General features: G+C 44.9%; 1 protein-coding gene across 1 annotated transcript in view; it reads left to right on the plus strand.

The window, feature by feature from the left end:
* The window catches only part of MYBBP1A (MYB binding protein 1a), a 56799-nt gene that overhangs the window by 4959 nt on the left and 32215 nt on the right, over positions 1–19625 (plus strand). The window contains exons 9-23 of the mRNA XM_034069025.1: positions 1272–1561; positions 2017–2124; positions 2715–2840; positions 3558–3761; positions 4392–4497; positions 4905–4992; positions 6052–6203; positions 6869–6958; positions 7989–8123; positions 8553–8717; positions 9730–9887; positions 10683–10817; positions 12012–12117; positions 14406–14537; positions 15992–16060. Of these exons, the coding sequence (XP_033924916.1) occupies positions 1272–1561; positions 2017–2124; positions 2715–2840; positions 3558–3761; positions 4392–4497; positions 4905–4992; positions 6052–6203; positions 6869–6958; positions 7989–8123; positions 8553–8717; positions 9730–9887; positions 10683–10817; positions 12012–12117; positions 14406–14537; positions 15992–16060 (2064 nt within the window). The remainder of the gene's footprint in view (positions 1–1271; positions 1562–2016; positions 2125–2714; positions 2841–3557; positions 3762–4391; positions 4498–4904; positions 4993–6051; positions 6204–6868; positions 6959–7988; positions 8124–8552; positions 8718–9729; positions 9888–10682; positions 10818–12011; positions 12118–14405; positions 14538–15991; positions 16061–19625) is intronic.

A 19625-nucleotide genomic window follows, 5' to 3' on the forward strand; every position in this document is an offset into this window, starting at 1 on the left:
AGTCTTCTGAAAGTACTTGAGCTCAGGGATAAAGCCCCTGAGCAGAAGCCCTAACTGCTCCCCTTTCATGTTGTCTTGTGTAAAAAAGTTTGTGTAGTTTTAGGCCTTGGACTCTTAGTAAAAGTTAGGTTATTGTGTGGCCACTGGTCACAATGGGCTGAGTATAGACTGTGTTCGTCATTGCCTACTTGTGTATTTTTCATGCAGGCTTATTTTAAAGGTTTTGAAATGGTTAAGCACTGACCCACTTGCTTTCACTGATGGTGCTGAGACAGCTCTGACTTTGGGGGAAGCAGGGGAAGGGCAGCCCTCAGCATATTGAGAGTGTCGTCTGGCATTCTTTAACAGCCCTTTTCATTTTGCATGTCTGGAAGCTCCTTTTTGTCTGTCATTGTGCTGGGTGTTGCATGAACATTTGAAGGCAAAGACAAAAAAGGACAACTCATGCTTTTGCTTATGTTAGTGCTTGTTTCAATAAACACATCTGAGGTTTAAGCACAAATTTTGGATGAGAACTGGATTTTGGAAGTCCTCTTCCTGCTTACCTCCCGACAAGCCAGCAAACAACACAGCCCTGCAATAAAGGGAGGAAGAAAAGAATGGGAATACTGATAAAAATAAGCTTGGGCTTGGCTTTTTGTAGCAATGTAATCCAGAGCCTCCTCAATATGGGCCCCAAACTTGCTGCCCTTTCTTGGAAGGAATAGGACTTTGCAGTGTTCCTGTTTTGGTATCATAATGACAATAGATGTGTGTGTTTGCTCTGAACATAATGCTTACCATGGTGCTTCCCTGTACGGACCAACTCTCCAGCATTTATCCACTGACTTAGTTTGCTTCTTGCTTTTTCTGTTTATTGTGCAGTGGAATTGGGCTGTATTCTTCCATGTGCCTCAAAAATATGTTAATTTAATTCGTTCATTTAATTTCTGTATAAAATGCAATGAAGACACAATTGACTAAACCTAACATGGTTGATGATGAGGAAGTAGAAAATATCTTTGTTTGAATTTGTTGGTAGTGTTTCTGTGGGCTTGTTTTTTTCCTTGACATGAGTGGTTTGTTTTGGAAAGCAAATATCCTCGTGCTTTCTTACCTGGTTATTGTTTCAGGTGGAAGCAGACAAAGCTTGAGTATGCCTTATGACAAATGTTCAAGCATATGCCTTTAATTTACTTACTGCAGCCAAATCTGTGAAGTGATTTGTACTTACCAAGACACTCAGACCTAGTGTGAGGTTCCTAACCTGCTTATTCAACTGTGTTTTTCAGCTTCCAGACCGATCTAAGTTTGCTCCAGAGATGGAAGGATATATAGAGGAATTCCTGAGCAGCTGTGATGATTCAGAGAGGCAGCTGGCAGTGATGATTGGCTTCTCGACTCTCACCAATCAAGGCAATCCTGTATTCTCCAGTTCATCCAGAGTAGTGAAACACCTGCAGCCACTGGCATTGCAAAAATACGTTGACTGGCTCAAAGACATGTTCCTCAGACCAGACTTTGACTGTTGCTTAGACTTCTCCAGTAACCGGCAGAAACAGAACAAGGAAAATGCAAACATGTGAGTATGAGCATGATGCACCTTCTTCTTTCTGTGTTTTGTGGTTAGAGTAGCTACCTGTGTGAAGTCTGCTTTGGACAGCTGATGTTGTTCCCTGAATATCCACTGTGGTGCTGTGGGTGCTGGGTTACTTGCAGGGGCTTTCTTCAGAGAAGATGTAAGGTTCTACAATATGTCTATGTGTGATTTGTGCTGCTGTATCCTCACTCTCCTCACTCCTGCACTTGTTGAAGTGCTTTTAAACTGCAGTGCCTCAGCTGGATAAACAGACTCTTTGGCATAGTAAAAAGCAAACTTGGGAAGACGATTTCTTTTGTACCTGTTGCTTTCACACTATATAACTGTCCTCTTTAGGGTAAAGCCTCTCTCTGACCTCTTGCTGCAGTGGACTGGGGGTTGTGTTTACTTTGGGATAGTGTTCAAACTACTGACTATATCCATTTCCCTCTTAAAAGAGCACAACATAAGATCACTCGATTAAGAAAATGGATCATCCACCGACTTGCTAACATCATTGAAAGTACAGTGAAAAAAGAAGAGAGCCTTGTGATGGACATTTCCAGGTGAGAGTGATTTAAAGACTTAATGCCACAGGTGCTTTGAATATGACTTCTTAGCTCTACAGCAATATTCCAGGTGAGCTGCCCGCCTGGCATTAGGCAAATTTAGTGGTGGAATATTCTGTAACATAAATCATTTAGGAGGCTAGGTTGTGTTTTCAAAATAGCTTCTGTGAACTTGGACAAATTATTGTCATAAATAGTTCAGGCTGTTAAAATCACCTTAATCCTGTTTGTTTTGAGTAAATTTTAGGTTCCTCTCTACCTAGAGTGCTTGAAGAGATCACTTGTAGCTTTGTGTCAGACCTTAATAAGTATTTATCTGTCAATTTAAAAGCCTTGGAGCATATGACCCAGAAGCTGAGTATTGTGTGGCCTCAAGTGCAGGCACTTTTATGAAGTCTTGAGCATTCTTCTCTCTGCTTTATTTTATGTACCTTTAGGAAATGGTCTTACTGTGTAGAGTGACTTTCTTCAGTGCTTGAACATCCTTGAATAAAAATGTGCCTATGTGGTGCTCCTTGTTTTGCACATGTGGGTTGGTTGTGCTTTGTTATGACTCTTGATTTTGTTCTTGTTTCTGTTCATTCTAGGTTTTGCTTCTTTCATGCTTTCTTCGAGGCTAAGAAAAAGACTTCCCAAATAAATGAGGCAAATGTTCTTCCAGCAGAGCCCCTGGATGAACAGGCTCATTTCATGACAGAAAACTACTTCTTTGGGTAAGGAACTTGCTTGCATGCTTTATGCTTGGAAATTTCTCCCTTTTTCCTGAGGATAGGATCAGCCTGCAAATAACAGGGCAAGAGGTTTGGGATTGTGAGCTGGTATTGGAGCCTTTGTTTGATTCCAGGACTAGGGAATGGTTGTTTTTGTGGTTTTTCTTTAAGGAAATCCTAGATGGATTTCATAAAGATACTTAAGTTTTGTCCAGTTAAAACGTAATTTTGCATAGCAAACCTGTTTGAGTATGTGTGTGATAATCAGGTAGGTGTAGAGCTGTGTTCAGATTGCTTTTTCTTATTAATTACCATTGCCTCTGTTGCAAGGTAAAAGTGGAAGGAGCAAGAGGGAGGTTGTGGGATCGTGTGAATTGATGTTGGGTTTCTGCCTGCTCTGAATGAAAGCAGTCCTCCCTACACTAAGGGAGATGGAGTTGGTATAATAGATGCTTCTGCATCAGTATAGGAAAAGCAGAGGACATGGTTGGACACAGAATGAAACATCTGAGAATAATAGCATCATTTGGGACACCAAGGCAATGAATTGTGCATTACTGTGCGTGGATACATGTGCGGGTTGAAGTTTAGGCCCTAGGAATCTGAGTTGCAACCAGAGCTCTGGGATGAGAGTGCTCTGCTGGTGGGCATTGTTTTGGAAAGCATGAGAAAGCCATCTGATTCCAATGGCAGGAATGTGCTGACTGGCTTTCTTTGCAGGTTACTTCAGACTTTAAACACCATGACTGTTTTGGGGGATACAGAAAAGGCTGCAGCCTTGAGAGAGAAACACATCCATGGTGTGACTGCAGATGGGAAGCTCTGGATCTTTCTCCTTGTTGAGTATGCCAACAAGCTACTCTCCAGTGAACATGTCAAAGCTGTGAAGCCTTTTACCAAGGAACAGAGGGATGCCTGGGGGAGGTGAGAGGCTTGGAAAGCTGGGTGCTGGGTTGATTGGATGAGGAACCTAGAAAAGCCCTAGTCTTAGTCTCTTTTTGGGCCATTGTATTCTCTTCTGCTATTTGTCTGGCTGCTGTAATAGAGCCATTTCACAGGCAGTTCTCTTAGCACATGTGGCTGGGTTTCAGGATGCTGTTCTGTTGCTAATCACACTGCTCCTTTCTTCCTGTTCATTCTGTGTATTTAACTATCTGCAGGTGGCCATGTCCTATTTCTGCTCATAGTCCCTCTCCCAAACATGATTGTAACTCTGCTTATTTTTCCCAATAATACCTCTACTAACTTCTCAGTGACTCTTTTCTGGTGCTCTTTTCTGAGCTTGATTTTCCATAAAGGAAAATAAAAGATCTGTTTCTTGGCTGTAGTATTAGGAGTCTAACCTGTCCCCAGCTGCAGGGTTTTTTTTGAGCATCATCGCATAATGAGGTGGTGGTGTTTTGTTAAGACTGGGTACTATATGTGTGGCCAATTTCAATATATTACATCTTAAGTATAGAAAATGGTACTATAGGTTTGGTCATGTTTTTAGTCTGATAATGAGAGGATTTGCTGTTGTGATTGTGGGAGACTCAGAGGGATTTCTTTCTTTAGAACACTTCAGTCTGTGGAGAAGCTGCAGAAGCAAAATAAATCAGATAGTGCTAAAGTTGTTGCTTTCCAGCAACTTCTGCTTTTAATGGCCATTCATCTTTTCAAGGTAAGACCTCTGAAGCATATTTAAGTGGTGTAAAATGTGTTGATAGGTGAGATTTCTGAACACTGAGCTGGAGAGTTTCTTTGTGATCAGGGATCCAATCTTTCACAGCCTCTGCCTTCTGCAAATGAGCAACTGGAAGCTAATAAACTATGATCCTTACACTGACTGTAGAGATCAGCTTACAGATGAAAAGCTTGAGCTGAGCATTATTTTTCCCTTTGATTTGCTGCTCAGTGGAGCAAGTTTTACTTAGCTTCATATTTTGTTCTGTAAAGGGGTTATAGTAGCTGATTTTAATATCTGTACCTGTTTAAAGAGGTCCTTAGATTTGGCATATATTCCTTCTGTTGCTGTTGGTAGTGGGTAATTCAGAAGAGAGTGTTTGCTGTCTTCTTGTGATCAAACAGAATCAGTCTGAAACAGTGGATGTTCTGAGCGACCTTCTGAACTGCACAGAGAGGGCATTCAGCAAAGAACCTAAGAAGAAAAAGACTGGTGAGTCCTTCCTGCCAAAAGGGATGGAGTGGGATTGTTAATAGTGTCAAAAGACAGGAGATAGCAGTTCTGCATTAGTGAGGCACTCCTGACTGCATCAGTTCTGGCTTGATCCATTTATCCCCAGGAGAATCCTCTCTCCTTCATTCTCTTTCCTTGTCTTTCTAAATCTGTTCTCCTGCTTCAGCTCTCTACCCTCATTCTCAGTGTGTTGTGTTCCTGTGTGTCTCATAAAGGACAGGTGAGCTTCAGTGCTGGCCATTGTTCAGATGAGCATTGTTCAGTGTCCAGTGGCGTTCACTCTTTTTGAGTGTATTTTTGTTCTGTGTTGGCCAAGAGCTTGACTGAAGTGGTGGTACCTCCCTGGGCACAGCTGCCAGTTTTCCTAACAGCCATCAGGCCTGAAACTTGGTTCTTTCAGAGCTCAAGTTCTGTGTGCAGACGTGGCTTGTTTGCTGGCTTAGTGAGTCCTTGCTTAGGGCCTGTGGAGTTAGGCTGGAACTTGACTAGGAAGGAACTTGGTCCTTTTGACTCCCTCTTTAACTGTGGTCTTATACTCTTTAAATCTCCATCTAAATTTGAGATTGTTCTGAAAAGAAAAGCTTTAATTCTATGGTGTTTCGGTTGTACGTACATCAGGATTCCCAAACTTTTGCATTAATGGACCAGTTTCAAGTGTCAGCACTTTTCATGGTCTGCTGTGACTCCAGTTTTCATTGGCAGCACTATAAAATGTGCATACTTTTCCTGACTAGCTGCTGGTCACTTTAATGTGGTTGTGTGATTAGAAGAAGTGCTCATCTAAGTAATGATTTAATGGATTCATACCTGGTAAGGCTTTGCAGTGGCCTAAAGACAATTTCAGGCATGTTTCTCCCTACAGTTAGTGGCCTTACAATACAGCTACAACCTTTAACTTCACACTTGGTTATTTCTGGTCTGTGCTGCTGAATGCCAGGCAGCTAGAAGGTCTTTTTTTCATGGATGAATTTCTCTGTAGTCTCTTACTGATGTGCCAGTGCAGTGGTTTTACCCCTTCCTGACATTGTTCCTGCACAGACAACACAGAGCCAGGATGGGTCGAGGTGATGGTGGAAATTCTTCTCTCCCTCCTTGCCCAACCAAGCCTACTCATACGTCGGATTTCCAAGAGCGTGTTTGTACGGATATGCCCTAATCTGACCAAGAGGGGCTTGCAGCTGATCCTGGATGTAAGTGAGGCACTAGCGGGGCATTGTACCATTTGGCTGTCTTGTCCCTCACAGATATACAAGCATGTCTCTAGTTTGGGATTAAATGAAAGCCTCCTTGATTTAACAGATGTCCAACAGTGTGTTGCTGAGTTTTAAATGTAGCTTACAGAGAGTTGTTTTTTGGTTTTGTTTTTAATGGAGCCTGGGATCCAACTCTAAGTCATGTTCTTTGGTAGTTTGAGGCTGAAGAAATTCCTGGGTCACTTTATATAGCTGGTAGTTTTCATATGCGAGTATAAATGGCAACAACTTTCTTCTGGAAAGGCTAAGCATAGTGGTGCAAAATATAAGTGACACTGAAAATCTGAATGGGTCATATCACTGAATAAAGTGCTGTAATCTGGGAGAGTGATACATGGTTTACAAAGATGTGCTGTCAGGTACTTTATGTGATGAACCTGATACTTCATTTGTGACAATCAAACTGTGTGTCACCAGCCTCTTCAGTTTTCTTCACTGTTTTTGTTACTTGTAGAAGGAACGTAGCAAACATGATATTATAAGCCAGAAAATTGAATGCCCTTACTATTTCATTATTCAACTGGCTGTCTTACTGTCTGTTGTACACAAGAAATGTGTCCTTACACAATACTGAAAAACCCTCATGGCCCTCTTTTTTGCAGGTTCTTGACCCATACCAAGAGCAAAATGAAGAAAGTGCTGTTGTTGTGATGGAAGAATCAGACAAAAAGGTCAAATCTGCACAGGACACGGTAATTGTTGTGCCACTGCCAGTGACAAAACCTCTTCAGGCTGTCACTGTTTAATCTTTGTCCTGATGTGTGGTAATAGGCTGGATTATATATGTCAAGAGTAAGATAACACACAAATGGCCTGTTGGAAGTGCATGTTTCTTAGACTTTTGGCCTTGAAGGGCAATGCTGTTGTAGGTATGGCTGTTTGAATAGTTGACTTTCTGAGAAGAAATGACAGGCTGAGAAAGCTGGGGCTGTTCAGCCTGGAGAAGAGAATGCTGCGTGGAGACCTCATAGCAGCCTTCCAGTATCTGAAGGGAGCTACAAGGATATTGGAGATGGACTCTTCATCAGGGCCTGTAGCGCTAGGACAAGGGGGAATGGGTTCAAACATAAACAGGGGAAGTTCAGGTTAGATACAAGGAAGAAGTTCTTACCTGTGAGGATGGTGGGGCCTTGGGACAGGTTGCCGAGAGAAGTGTTAAATGCTCCATCCCTGGCAGTATTAAAGGCCAGGTTGGACAGAACCTTGGGTGACACGGTCTATTGGAAGGTGTCCCTGCCATGGGAGGGGATTGGAACTGGATGATCTTAAGGTCCTTACAAACCCAAACCATTCTGTGATTTGGTGGCTGCAGTCTGAAATTAGCACAGGCCTCTCTGCAGCCACAGACTGAATCATTCCTGTGACGTGCAGTCATCTGAATTCAGGATCTCAGGTTTTCAGCACTGCAGAGATTCAAGTCCCAGAGCATTGCAAGTGTTAGCAGAAGGGAAAGTCAGATGGAGGCTGTTAACTTCAGATGTTCCTTGGAAGCTTCTTTTTGGTACTCATTTAGTATGATTGAGAACTCTGGTTTTTGTTCTGCTTTTAGCTCTTATGGAGTCCCAGCATCTCACTAACTGGGGTGTCTTCCCTTGACTGAGAGCTGCAAGCAAGACAGTGGGGTGAGGGGAGGCTTGAGTTTGTATTTCTGAACAGTGGCACATGAGAATCAAGTAGGGCTTGAAGAATGGTGGGCTCAGGAGATGAACTTCTCTTCCTCAGGATGAGGAAGAAGACGAGGACTCTTCAGACGAAGGTGACTCTGAGAGTGACAGTGGAGATGAGGAAAAGAATGAAGATGTTGATGATGATTTTCGCAGTCAGCTGATGAATGTTCTCCAAGCAGGGAATGCATTGGTATGTTTTCACTGCCTGACTTGATACAGATACCAGGAGGTTTGGGGTGGTGCAGATGGTCTAATAATATACGCATCTTATCTGAGCCCATGCAGTGACAACCCTGGCAGACATCTTTGTATGGCAGTTGAAGCAGGAGGTTAGGACCTCCAAAGCAAGCTTTGGGCATAAGTAATTTGTTCCTCTTCCCTCTCCTGGTCCTCTAGCTCTACATGTTATCACTGTGCAGCCAGGAGTACCTGATAGAAAATATGAACTAGATTACTCATAGATCTGAACATGTATTTCCTCTCTCCATGTTGTTATTCTGGGTCTAGAGGTATCTACATCCCTACTGCAGTCTGGTCTTGTCTGTGGTTCTCTCCCTGCTCTGTCTTTCGGAAGTCCTTGAGGTGTCATGTTGTTGTTTTTGCATTCTAAACCAAAAAGGCAGCAGATGAGAGCGATGAAGAGCTGGATGATGAGGCTATGATGGCTCTTGACAAGAACATCTCAGCCCTTTTTGCGGAGCAGCAGAAACGGGTCCAGGCAAAGAAGGATGAGAAAGACAGGATTCGGAAAGAGAAGATCCTACGGAGGGATTACAAGATCAAGGTGGGAGATACGTGTTTGGTCTGAAGACTTCTCACTTACTAGCACATTAGTTGAAGCCTGCTGCATACCATGAGCTATTTAACACTGAAAAGCTTGGACATGCATGTGTGTGATAAGCCTGTCGAGGTTGGGGCTGGATCATTCTGGCTTTGTACAGCATGTGGCACAGCGATATTGTGGTCAGTGACTGGGGCCTCACAGGCCTGCTCGAAAAGAATAAACAGGACTGTGCTTTCAGGAAGTGAACTGTTGTTTCTATTTGCTAATCTGAAATGTTTTGGTTTATTAGATCATTTCCTATGTCTGCCCAAAGGTAGGTGCCTGTGAGCTGATGTGCCGTAGTGTGATATGCATAAAATCCCTCTGGTAGTTTTGCAGTGTAAGCTTTTTTTGGCTTGTTATGCTAGTAAAATCAGGAGGATTATAGTGAACACCCCTGATTGTTTGTGACTGTAATACTGACTCTAGGCCACCTGGTGTCAGCATGGACTGTCAGAATATTTGGGCATCCAGGAACAGTTCCAGCCACTCATGTATAGAAATGTGGTGTCAGATGGGCTAAGATGAAGGCTGAACAGGGTAGCAACCACTGGCTTTACTACATTTTCATTCTGATGCTTTGCTATAAGAGGTTGATTTTATGCTAATACACTGTTTGGGACACCAGTGGGGCTGGCAGGGGTGAGAGCTATAGGCCAGTGGTGCTAATAGAGATCTATGATGAGTTGTAGTGATTGCAGGTCTGGCCAGGTGCCAGTGATTCACATAACTGCTGTTTCTAAATGGTGTCACTGTACAAAATAAGACTGAAGTCAAGAGACTGCCTTTAATCTTTCATATTTTTATTTTCAGTTTCTCATGCCCTAACAGTACAAGTGATAGCAGAAGGTGTACAGATTGCAGTTGCAAATAGTTTTCTTCGGTTTCTCCAGTCTGAAGGAGCTGCTCTGGGTAGATCTATCATGTTTCCCTGTCTGCATTAGTTCTTATGTCAGGAACTGTGTGTTTACAGGTGCTGGATCTGATTGAAGCATTCCTGACTAAGCAGTCAGAGAATCCCTTGGTGTTTGACATCATTGAGCCCCTGCTTCAGGTGATTGAGCAGTGCATGAGCACAGACTCTGACAAGCAAGAGGTTGACTTCCTCAAGAAAACAGCCAATATCTTCAGGTAAGTGTCCTCAGTCTTCCACGTAACAGGCAATAGCTTTTGATACCAGTGGTGTTGGTTGAATCTCAGAAGTTGGTCTTCCTGAGGTTGAAGGCAATTACTATACTTACAGATTGTGTAGCACTATACATGTGCACAATGCTTAGTCATAACCTGCAGGAAAGAAAGTAGGATTTGGGTTTTCTAGTCTAAAGGACTTCAAGTGTCAAACCTATTTGCAGATGGAAACCTCAGGAGCAAACACTGGCATTGCAAGCATGGTGCCATGTCACTGAATTATCCCCACAGGTCTCTGATTTCCAAGTCAAACCATGAAACATCTCCCTAGAGTTACAGAGTTGCTGCTGTGGTTGGAATGGAACTCCCAACAAGTTTCAGGCAGAGTGGCAGTTCTCTGCTCATGGCCAGAAGTGAGGCATGATACAAGATAGACAAAGACATAATGCCTGGTGTGTGTCAGGATGTGTCTTCTGTACACCACTCCCTGACATCCCCAGTGCTGCTCTCTCTCTCTGTTGAGAAGCAGTTCTGCAGTATCAGTATTTGAGGAAGCCAATCCCCTTTGTGAGCTCTGGAGAAGAGTTGACTCTCATGCCTAAATAGGTGCTGGAAGGCAGAGTGGTAAATCTCTTCACCCTTCTTGCCACAGCAATGATTGCCTCTTTTGCTGCCCACAGCTAGCCCTATTTCTGTTAATGTATCACCCTGAGCCCAGTGATAAGGCTTCATAGCCATCTGTTCCCCAGAGCTCCTTCTGTAGGTGATAGCTTTGGGTTTGATTTTAATGCTTTTCAGGAACTCCCTGTGCCGAATGAAGCAGTACTGCAAGAGGGTAGATGTCCTGCAAGAGGATTTGCATGCTTTTGTGGAGAGGCTTGTGAAGAAGGCCTGCAAACACACTGACTCTTCAGTGGCTCTCTATTATTTCAGGTGAGTGTATACTCAGTGCTGTGGGCTGACTGTAAGCAGGTATAATATTGCATGTTAAAGCAATTCAGAGAAGCAAGAGACTTCAAGTCTAGGTGGCAGCATCTGTGTCTTACATGAGGACTAGTCAGTCAGCCTGTCAGTCTGAAGCATTTTCGAACAGATGTCCATTGTTTTGGTGATCATCTTCGTGGGCTCTGTGATACAGAAGTGGTCTGGTACAGCTTTGCTAATAGTGATGGGAAGTGCTTCCTTGAGGCTTCATCGGGGAGCCATGAATTGTGTGTGTATGGATGAGAGTAATTTATAGTCAGTCTGCAGTGATTGTTCTGTAAATACAGTGCTTTACTGTCTCAGTGATAGCACTATGAGAACAATAATGGTTATGGTTCTTGGACCTACCAGTACTCACGCCTTTGCTGCTGAATACAGGTGAGGGTAAGCCATGTGTGTATTTGCGAGGAAACATGAGTCTTGCTGTTTCCTGGTGTAAATGGGAGTGCCATTTACTGGTAGGCTCTCTTGTGACTTGCAGGCAGTTTCAGGAGGACTTTCATACTCCATATGGGATTTGTCAACACAACTGCGTATGCAGTGGGTACCATGTTGCCTGTCAACTCAATTTCATTGGGCAGTGTTGGCTCTGCAGCACACTGCTTGTGGCTGTGCAGGAACCATGGTGCTTCCTGGTATTGTAGGGCTGGCTGTGTGTGCTGCACAGCTCCCTGGCAGTGGCAGTCCTGAGTGGAGCTGTCTGCATACTCTCTCAGTTGATACATCCGAGTTCTCCAGGCACACAGCAATCTGGGCTGGGACGCCTGCACTGCAGCACTGGCTGAGCTGTGCAGGCTTAGGAATGCAAAAATCCTCAAGCACTACTTGTCAAAAAGAGGAGTTGGAAGAACCCAGGCTCATAGTGGTGATGCCTGACTGTGGTGACAGGTAATGAAATGATGCAGCCTCCTAAGATTTGTTTGTCTTTAGGTCTGGCAAGAATGGGTTAGATAGAGAGAAGAGGCTCTCTCAGGCCCTCCTGGTACAGGGTAAACTGCCTGCATCATAGAACCATAGAATAGTTAGGGTTGGAAAGGACCTTAAGATCATCTAGTTCCAACCCCTCTGCCGTGGGCATCTGCCCTCAGGTGGCTTTGCACAGTGACACTGGTAACTGCTGTGTTCTTCCCTTTTCTGTTTTAGTGCCTCGTTATACCTGCTCAGAGTGTTGAAAGGAAACACGTCTGATAAGTCATCAACTACCCCTCTGCCAGAGAAGCAGAACACTGCCATCCCACAAGCGTCTCAGGTCAGACTGCAGCTGCTCTTGGGGCAATGGGGTTTACCAGTAAAGTTGCATTATCCCGTTTCACTGAGTGGACTTTGCTTGTTCAGTCTCCTGTTCTGTGGCCTGCAGATGCCTGTCTACGTGATGTGTTTTTCATGAAGCTGTTTAAATTCCCCATCCCCTTCTGGCCCATCCCCTCCTGTCTTTGCAGTGCCTGCTTGCCACAGCCACCAGGAGCTGCTGGTGTACAGTGGTTAACTGGAGAAGCCCGATGTATATTTAAGCTCCTCTCCTGGCTGATCTGCTATTTCATATTAATCTCCTGGCACTCACTCTGAGTTCTTTTCTGGGAGGGTACTGAGGAGCAGGGAGCCAAAGGACAGTGGTGGATGAGAGTGAGGATTGGACTGAGTTGTCTCAGGGTCAAGCAAGTGTGGAGCAGCCCTCATTTCAGTGATGATTGTTTGCAGGGAGACTTTTTGTCTGGTTGTGCTATAGGTGTCTATTACTTGTGGAGCTTTACTCTAGGTCCTCTTTCACCAACTGCATCTGTTGAATTCCACAGGGGTCTGAATGTGGTGACCCTATGTATTTATTGGGCAGCTTAGTCCAGTCACCTCCACTAGAAACTTAGCAAGTAGTGTTTCACCAGCCAGCTTGATACTTGCCTCTGAACCTCTCAAATTGTGTTCAGGAATTAGTGTCTTAATCCTGTTGACATTTTGTGGGGGAGGAAGATAAACAGGACCACCTCATGTCAAGGGAGGGCCTGGAAATTACAAGCACAGAGCTATTATTAGCAGCTGAAAAGACAGACAGTGTTTCTAAGGCTTAGTGGGAGACTGAGAGTGTTAATCCAAGCAGCTTTTATTCTGTGCTGGGCCTTTCTGGAAAGAAAAGCAAAGTGGGAGATCTGTGGGGATTGTAAACAACATACTTGATGTTGAGGCGAGAGTGAGACATACTTCATAGCATCCTTGTGCAGCTTCCAGGGAAGGCTATTGCTCCTGTGGGAATAGAGCTGTGGTCTTGACCAGTCAAGGGCACAGCCAGCAGCCAAAGTGAGTTGTTGGTTTGGGGGAAGTGAGATGGTTCTGTCTGTGTGATGCTGCTGGTGCTGACTTGATGTTGAGGCCAGGAAGCTTTTGCAGTGGGGAACCAGAGACAAAGGTGTCGTGTGTTTCCAGTGAGTAGTGCTTTGTGAGCATAATCTGGAGCTTTTCAGTGGCAGGAGAGTGGAACTAGAGCAGACCCTTTGATGCAGTGGCTAAATCGATAGAAAAGCATGTTACTACAAAAGTTTTTTACAATAAACATCTGCTTGGAAGGAGGGATCATTTTTCTTCGCCTGTATGTGTGTGTGTCAGATAAGTGCAAAGTACAGACACTTGGCTGGGAAACAGGACAGATATTTCAGGGTCCATTTCCCTTGTCCACTCTAGCCTGTGTTCAGCTGCAGTAGACCTGGGAATTTGACATGAGAACGGGACACAACAGTAACATGGCTTTAACTTGCTATGAGGCCATGTTAAAATTGCTTAGGTAGTGGTTAGCAAAAGGTCCATCCGCTATTGTGAAGATTACAGCTTTGACTTCCCAAAATGCAGCACTTCCCTGGCAAGAGGGGAACAGTCAGGAATGTTGGGATGCAATGCTCCATGCTTCCCTCTCCATTCATCCTTGTGTTAGTTTACATCCATAGCGTCTATGCAGGTCTTGGCTGATTGTTGCATGTCTGGTCCCTTGTTCCCCACCGGGGGGGGATGCTGGGGCACCTGCAGAGTTCTGGGCTAGCTGGATCCCTCATAAGAGTTAGGGCTTGTCTGCTGGGTACTCAGATAAACCTGGCCATAGCTGCTAAGTGTATGTAGATCTAGGTACCTACATACACTGGTATCTGAAGATTCTGATAACTCTATGGATGGCAGTGCCATGTGCACAGCACAGCTGCTGCAGGATGGGCTTGGAGTGCTCTCTGAACCTCATGTGTTAGACTTGCCCACTACAAACTTAGAAGTACAGCCCCCACACTACATGCAGTGTTTGTAGGCTTACTAGAAAGCTGTGCTGCCCTTCACTAACATGGTCATGTGGCTGTCAGTACTTGGGTGAACATGTTTGAGGCCCATTTTGTTGCTTCTTTCTGGTTCTCAATGTTGTATCCCATAGGCCTGTATCATGCAAACTACCCAAGAATATGTGGTTGTTGGAAAAACTTGTGTGCACTGGTAGAAATGAATTTTGTCATTGGTAGTGATTCATCCTTGTGTTTCAGTGGAAATGTTTCTTGTTCTGCTTTTTCCCTATAGCTTTTGAGCACAGGTTGTTTGGATATGGAGAGGGTGACTGCAGTTTATCGGCAAGCACTGACACAGTTCCTGACTAAACGGAACAGTGCCCTTACAAGCTCCATGTTCCACGATCTCTTCACACGCTTCCCGGTGAGTGTTGCTGACTGTAGGGTGTTCTGCTGGCTCCCAGGTCCAGCTGTAACTCATGGGGAAGTAGGGAGAGGAACTTGCTCACTTTATTTGTGGGCTTTTAAAACTGCTGTCAGGTTTCCTAGCTCTTCCCCTGCTCAGACTGTTAGTACTGCATATTTTGACAGCAACATTGCGGAAGACCAGGATCTCATGTATGGTTTGGGCTGGGATACTGCATGGAGAATGTAGATGGATGGAAGTCTGCTCTTTAAATACAACCTAACAAGCTTTGATTTTTTTACCAGTATTCAGGACAGTGGGATGAGCAAGGTTTGCACGAGGCTGGACACGCTATTGCTGATCCAAGCCAAGATGCTCTCGGCCTTCTTGGCCACCTGGGCACAAGAGGGCTCATTTTCAGCCTTCTGTCGACCACCCTTCTCAGGTCCTTTTCTGCCAGGCAGCTTTCCAGCCTCTCTTCTCCAAGCCTGTGGTAATCCATGGGGTTGTTGTGATAAACAGATAAACACCTGATGTCATTTGCAAACTTACTGAGGGTGCACTTGATCCCCTTTTCCACATCATTGCATCTCTTTATAAAACAAAGGTACACAAACCCTGGCCTGTTTAAAGCTAGGGTTTGCCCACTTGCTAGAGCTCTCTGTTCTTTTAGTAGGCTTTCCTTCTCCCCTCCCCAAGAAACCATTTCAGGTGGTGTGGTTTGAATAACTGCATGAGATATCAGTGAACTGTGCAGCAAACTGCTGTCCCTGCCTTGTCAGAGCCAGACCTTCCAGTGCCTGCTAGATGGTATTAGTGATATTCCAGCAGGGTATTTACAGTCCAGATGCTTTCTAATTTCTTGTGCCCCTGAATTTGGGAGTATTTTGTCTGTGCATTTAGCAACCGGTGGATTAGGGCACAACAGAGGTTCATCAAGCTTTGCTGACAATGATTACTCCTCTAGAAAGGTTGGTTTAATCAAGAGTTATAGCAGGGCACAACTTTAAAGTGACTTGGAGGTCTGCAGGGAGGTCTTCCTCCTGACAGTTTGTTTCTGGCCCTGTTAGCAGGTGGGTTCAGATCTTTCTCCAGGCTCTGATGTTCTGCAGTCTCAGCGTATTCTTCTTTTCCCCTGGGCCTGTTCCTCTGTGCAAAGTGAGCTGCCTGCCTAAAGGAAGATGCAGTCCTAAATCCAGAATCAGGCAGAACACAGGAGGTGGAATCTTTGCCTGCTAGTTCAGAGTTAAGAGTTTTGCTGCTGATTTTGTTGTGTTCAAGATTTCACTCGGGGCTGGTGTGAGCAAAGCTGTTAATTTTCAAATAAGCTGTTGCTGATCTCTGGGCACTTTTGTTTCCTGTGGCATTCAATTCTCACTCAGGAAGCTGTGTAAAATATAGGCTGTTTTGCTTGAACACCAAACCCTGTCTGCCAGCAAACCACTAATAAGAAATTGGGTCTTTCGTTACAGATCATGTGTAAGCCATTAGTAGATACTCTTGTCAAGTCTATCACAGCGGGAGCCAGGCAACATCAGCAGGTAAGAAGGAACAAACAAACAAAGCTGTATTAAACAGTCAATTGGAGAAGTCAATCACAGCAGCTCAGGTGTTGCTTAATATGCTTAATGCTGCCTTTAGGGCTGCCCAATTTTGAGAAGTGGGCTTCCTAGGGGGAGAGCTTTTGCAAATCCTGTCTTGATGCTTCAGGTGTGTGGCTGAAGTTGTGGAAGCAGGTTATAGATGTGCAGTCGTGGGGGTTCTTTGGTAGCATCTCCTTTTAAAGGAGCTGCCTGCAGCTTTCAGGGTTGAGGGCTAATTGATAGGGGGGTTGCCTTCAGTTACTTATTCTTTGATTACTTTCTTATTGGTAAGATGTTCCCCTGTATTAATGTATTGTGTCACGCTCCTTGCCTCCTAATGCTAACTCAGGGTTAGCTTCTGGAATCTGTTCTGCTCCTTGCAAGCTGTCCTGCACTTTCTAGGGCATGTGCTTCTGTGTCTAGTTTAAAACCACCTGTACTATAGATCCGATTTGTGATGGTTGAGTGCATGTGCCTGACTAACAGAGGGTTAGTGGAGCCTTATCAATAAAACATTGCAGGGTGAGTGCACAGCTCACTGTTGCATGAGCAGGGAATGAGGCCTGTCTGGGTTTTCTCTGCAGTGGGGGGGCCTTCCACTCAGTTAATAACCAAAAGCCCTCTGGGCCAGTAGCACCGTGCTCAGACTTTCCCACCCCCCAGCTGTAACATGCATCTGTCCCCTGCAGAAATGCATCCTAGGTTGACCTTTCAGTTTCATAAACAGCTGGTTTATTGTTTCTGATCATTGCAGGGAATGTGAAGGGTTAGGTGTGTGTTTGCAGTAGGGCTGCCTTATACTGTCAGTGTAAATTGCATTTTAGGGTCGTTTACCCAACAGGAATGGCTCTGATTTAAAGCAAAGAGTGAATTAAGCTATTTTTAAGTTCAGTGGCTAGGAATAAGGATGTGTTACAGAAATAACAAACAAATTCATTTTAAGGCATATACTTGAACGTGTCCTCAAGAGACCAGAGCAGCATCCCAAGCAGGCAGCTTCATTATGTGGCTGTCTTTGCTTCACCACAGGGAATAGCATTGTCCTTCTTTCGGGGAGTCCAGTTATCTCTTCAAGCTTTGTTTCCAGAGTGTGCTTATCTGTTGGTGGGAGTATTAGGGGAGGATGTGCAGTGTACTGTGTGTGCGAGACTGAGTAGAGAACATGGATGTACTGCTGTTCAGACAAAGGCAGCATGGCACAATAAGCTGTGTAAAGCCTGTGGAGTTCAGGTTTGCAGCTTTGTATGTTTTGCACACTGGTTTCTTCTCAGGAATTCTGTCTTCTCCTCATCAAATATCCAATTTTCCAGGTTTTCAGTTGAATATTCCCACTGGTTTTCAATGCAAATGTGCTTTGGTGGTATCTTAGAGGGTAGGGACAAACTTGGTGGGTGTATGTGGCAAAGTTGTATTTTGTATAAAGCAGGGGGATAACGTCTCTGGAGTCTGCAGCTCCTGTCAGCCTCTGGCAGACTGAGGTGAAGAGGCTGGGTCAGCAAAAGGGCTGTCCTAATTCAGAATCCTGAAGACACCAAGGTCTGATACCTTCCCTTTGGTGAGCCTATATAGTTAAGAGGCAAGTGGGGTAGTCTCTCATTTTCAGGTCTGAATAGTGGCTTCTAATCATTAAACTAGCTTAATCCCAGAGACATGAGTCTTAATTCCCCTTCTAACACTCCTGTTATTAATGCTGATTGTTCTGGCTGTGCCTCCTGTGTTGATGTCAGCAGCTAATCCCACTGTGATTTTGACTTCTTGGCTCTGCTGATCCCTTTGGCAGGGAGTCCCCAGGGCCATGCTCTGCATGGGAAGGTGGAAGCTCCGGCTCTGGCCGCATATCTTGTGTTGGCCTCGTAATGAGCCCTGGGGCTCTGGCCCATCGAGGCTGGTGGCCACTATCCCAGCTGGCCTGGGGGAGGCCCTTTCCATGGAGGCAGGAGAAGTAGATTCACCTTCAGGCTGGGCTTTTAGTCAGTTTTGAACTAAAGAAAAAGTGGTTCATGAGGAGAATGTAAGAGGGGAGGATGTTCCTTCCTTACCTTAATACCTGGGTGTTTGTGGGAGCAGCTTGGAGGGGTCTGTTCCAGCTTTCAGCCAGCTGGTCCCTGCCATACATGTCCAGCTGTTACTGCTCTTGTTGGGGCCTCTAGGATAAAGTCAGCCTTGATCTCTAAGAGGTTGTGCTGAACTAGCCTATTGAGGTGATTTGTTTCCCTGTGTGCTCTGTAAACCACAGAATGTAGAGCAAGACCTGGACCTGCCTGGGCTGTTGTCAGGAAGCAGCAAACCTCAACTGTATGTGAAATGTTCCTGTGCCTGGTGTTGTGAGCTGCTGAACTTCATTTCTGGGTAGTTGTAACTGAGAGAGCATCCTCAGGGAAGTGCAGGAGCTGTTCACATGCTGCCCAGCTGGGACTGGCTTGGGGAGGAGCAGTCTGGCCTTTCCAACTCCAGCCCTTTGTCTTGATCCTGGGGACCTCAGTGTCTGTCAGGTGCCCATGCAGTTATGTCACCAAATGGACATGAGGATGGTTTGGCTGAAACCTTACCCTCCCCTTGCACACATTCTTCTTTCCCCACCTTTCTCTTTTTTTGCTGTGCTAAAGTAATGAATGTTGATCAATTCACTGGTCTTGTTCACGGCACAGGGACAGTCAGGTCAGGGGCAGGGGTGGCTGGGTGAAAGCTCAGATTTATCCCACCATATGGCAGTGCTCATTTAACATGAAATTATGGCTTCTGTGAAGTGGGTACAAGAATGCTGGAAAGCTGTTGTCAGTGTGGAGTGTTGCCTGTGGCTGATGACTTGGGCAACTGGGTCTTGCAAATGCTGCAGGCTCTCTGTGCATCCTGTTTCAGTCACCTCTAAAGCCCAGAGCTCATCTGACCCTCAGCAGCAGTGCTGTGTCTGTAGTCATGGAATGGGTGTTACACACCTTTCTGGGAGGTGCCTTTCTTTGGGCTTTGTGATTGCTGTTGAGAGAGGTCTTCTGGAGATACCCAAAGGCAGGTGTAGCAGAGGGTGTCTCTTGATTCAAAGCTTAGTAGAAAGGAAGGAAGCATTAGTACAAAACTTTAGGCAGTGTGACAGACATCAAGTCAGCCCTGTTTCTCTGACACTGTTCCTACATGCCTAAAGCAGTGGTAGGTTTGTTCCACCTGCATGTTGAAGTCATCTGTGACATAAAATGAACAGCATGTTGGGGTGTGAAAGCTCTTAAGGCAGTTTTAAACCTGGCTCACAGTGGTTGGGTTGGTAGCAGTAAGCCCAACCTGTATAACAAGTTTTAAACTGGAAAGGTGAATTTGCAGTGGTCTTATTGAGACTGAACTTGAAACTGAAGCTTGTACATGGGGCCAAGTTCTGTTCCTGTGCTGTTACTCCTGGTGTGTGGATGCCTGCAGGAAACAATAATGCAGCAGTTTCCCTGGAAAAGGAAAGAGCTGGAGAGTTTTGGTGTCATTTGTGAGAGGGAATAAAAGGCAAGGGATACTTGACCAAGGAAGGGGGTTGTCATCCCAC

This window comes from Melopsittacus undulatus, chromosome 13 (genome assembly GCF_012275295.1).
Source record: "Melopsittacus undulatus isolate bMelUnd1 chromosome 13, bMelUnd1.mat.Z, whole genome shotgun sequence".
Lineage (NCBI taxonomy): Eukaryota > Metazoa > Chordata > Aves > Psittaciformes > Psittaculidae > Melopsittacus > Melopsittacus undulatus.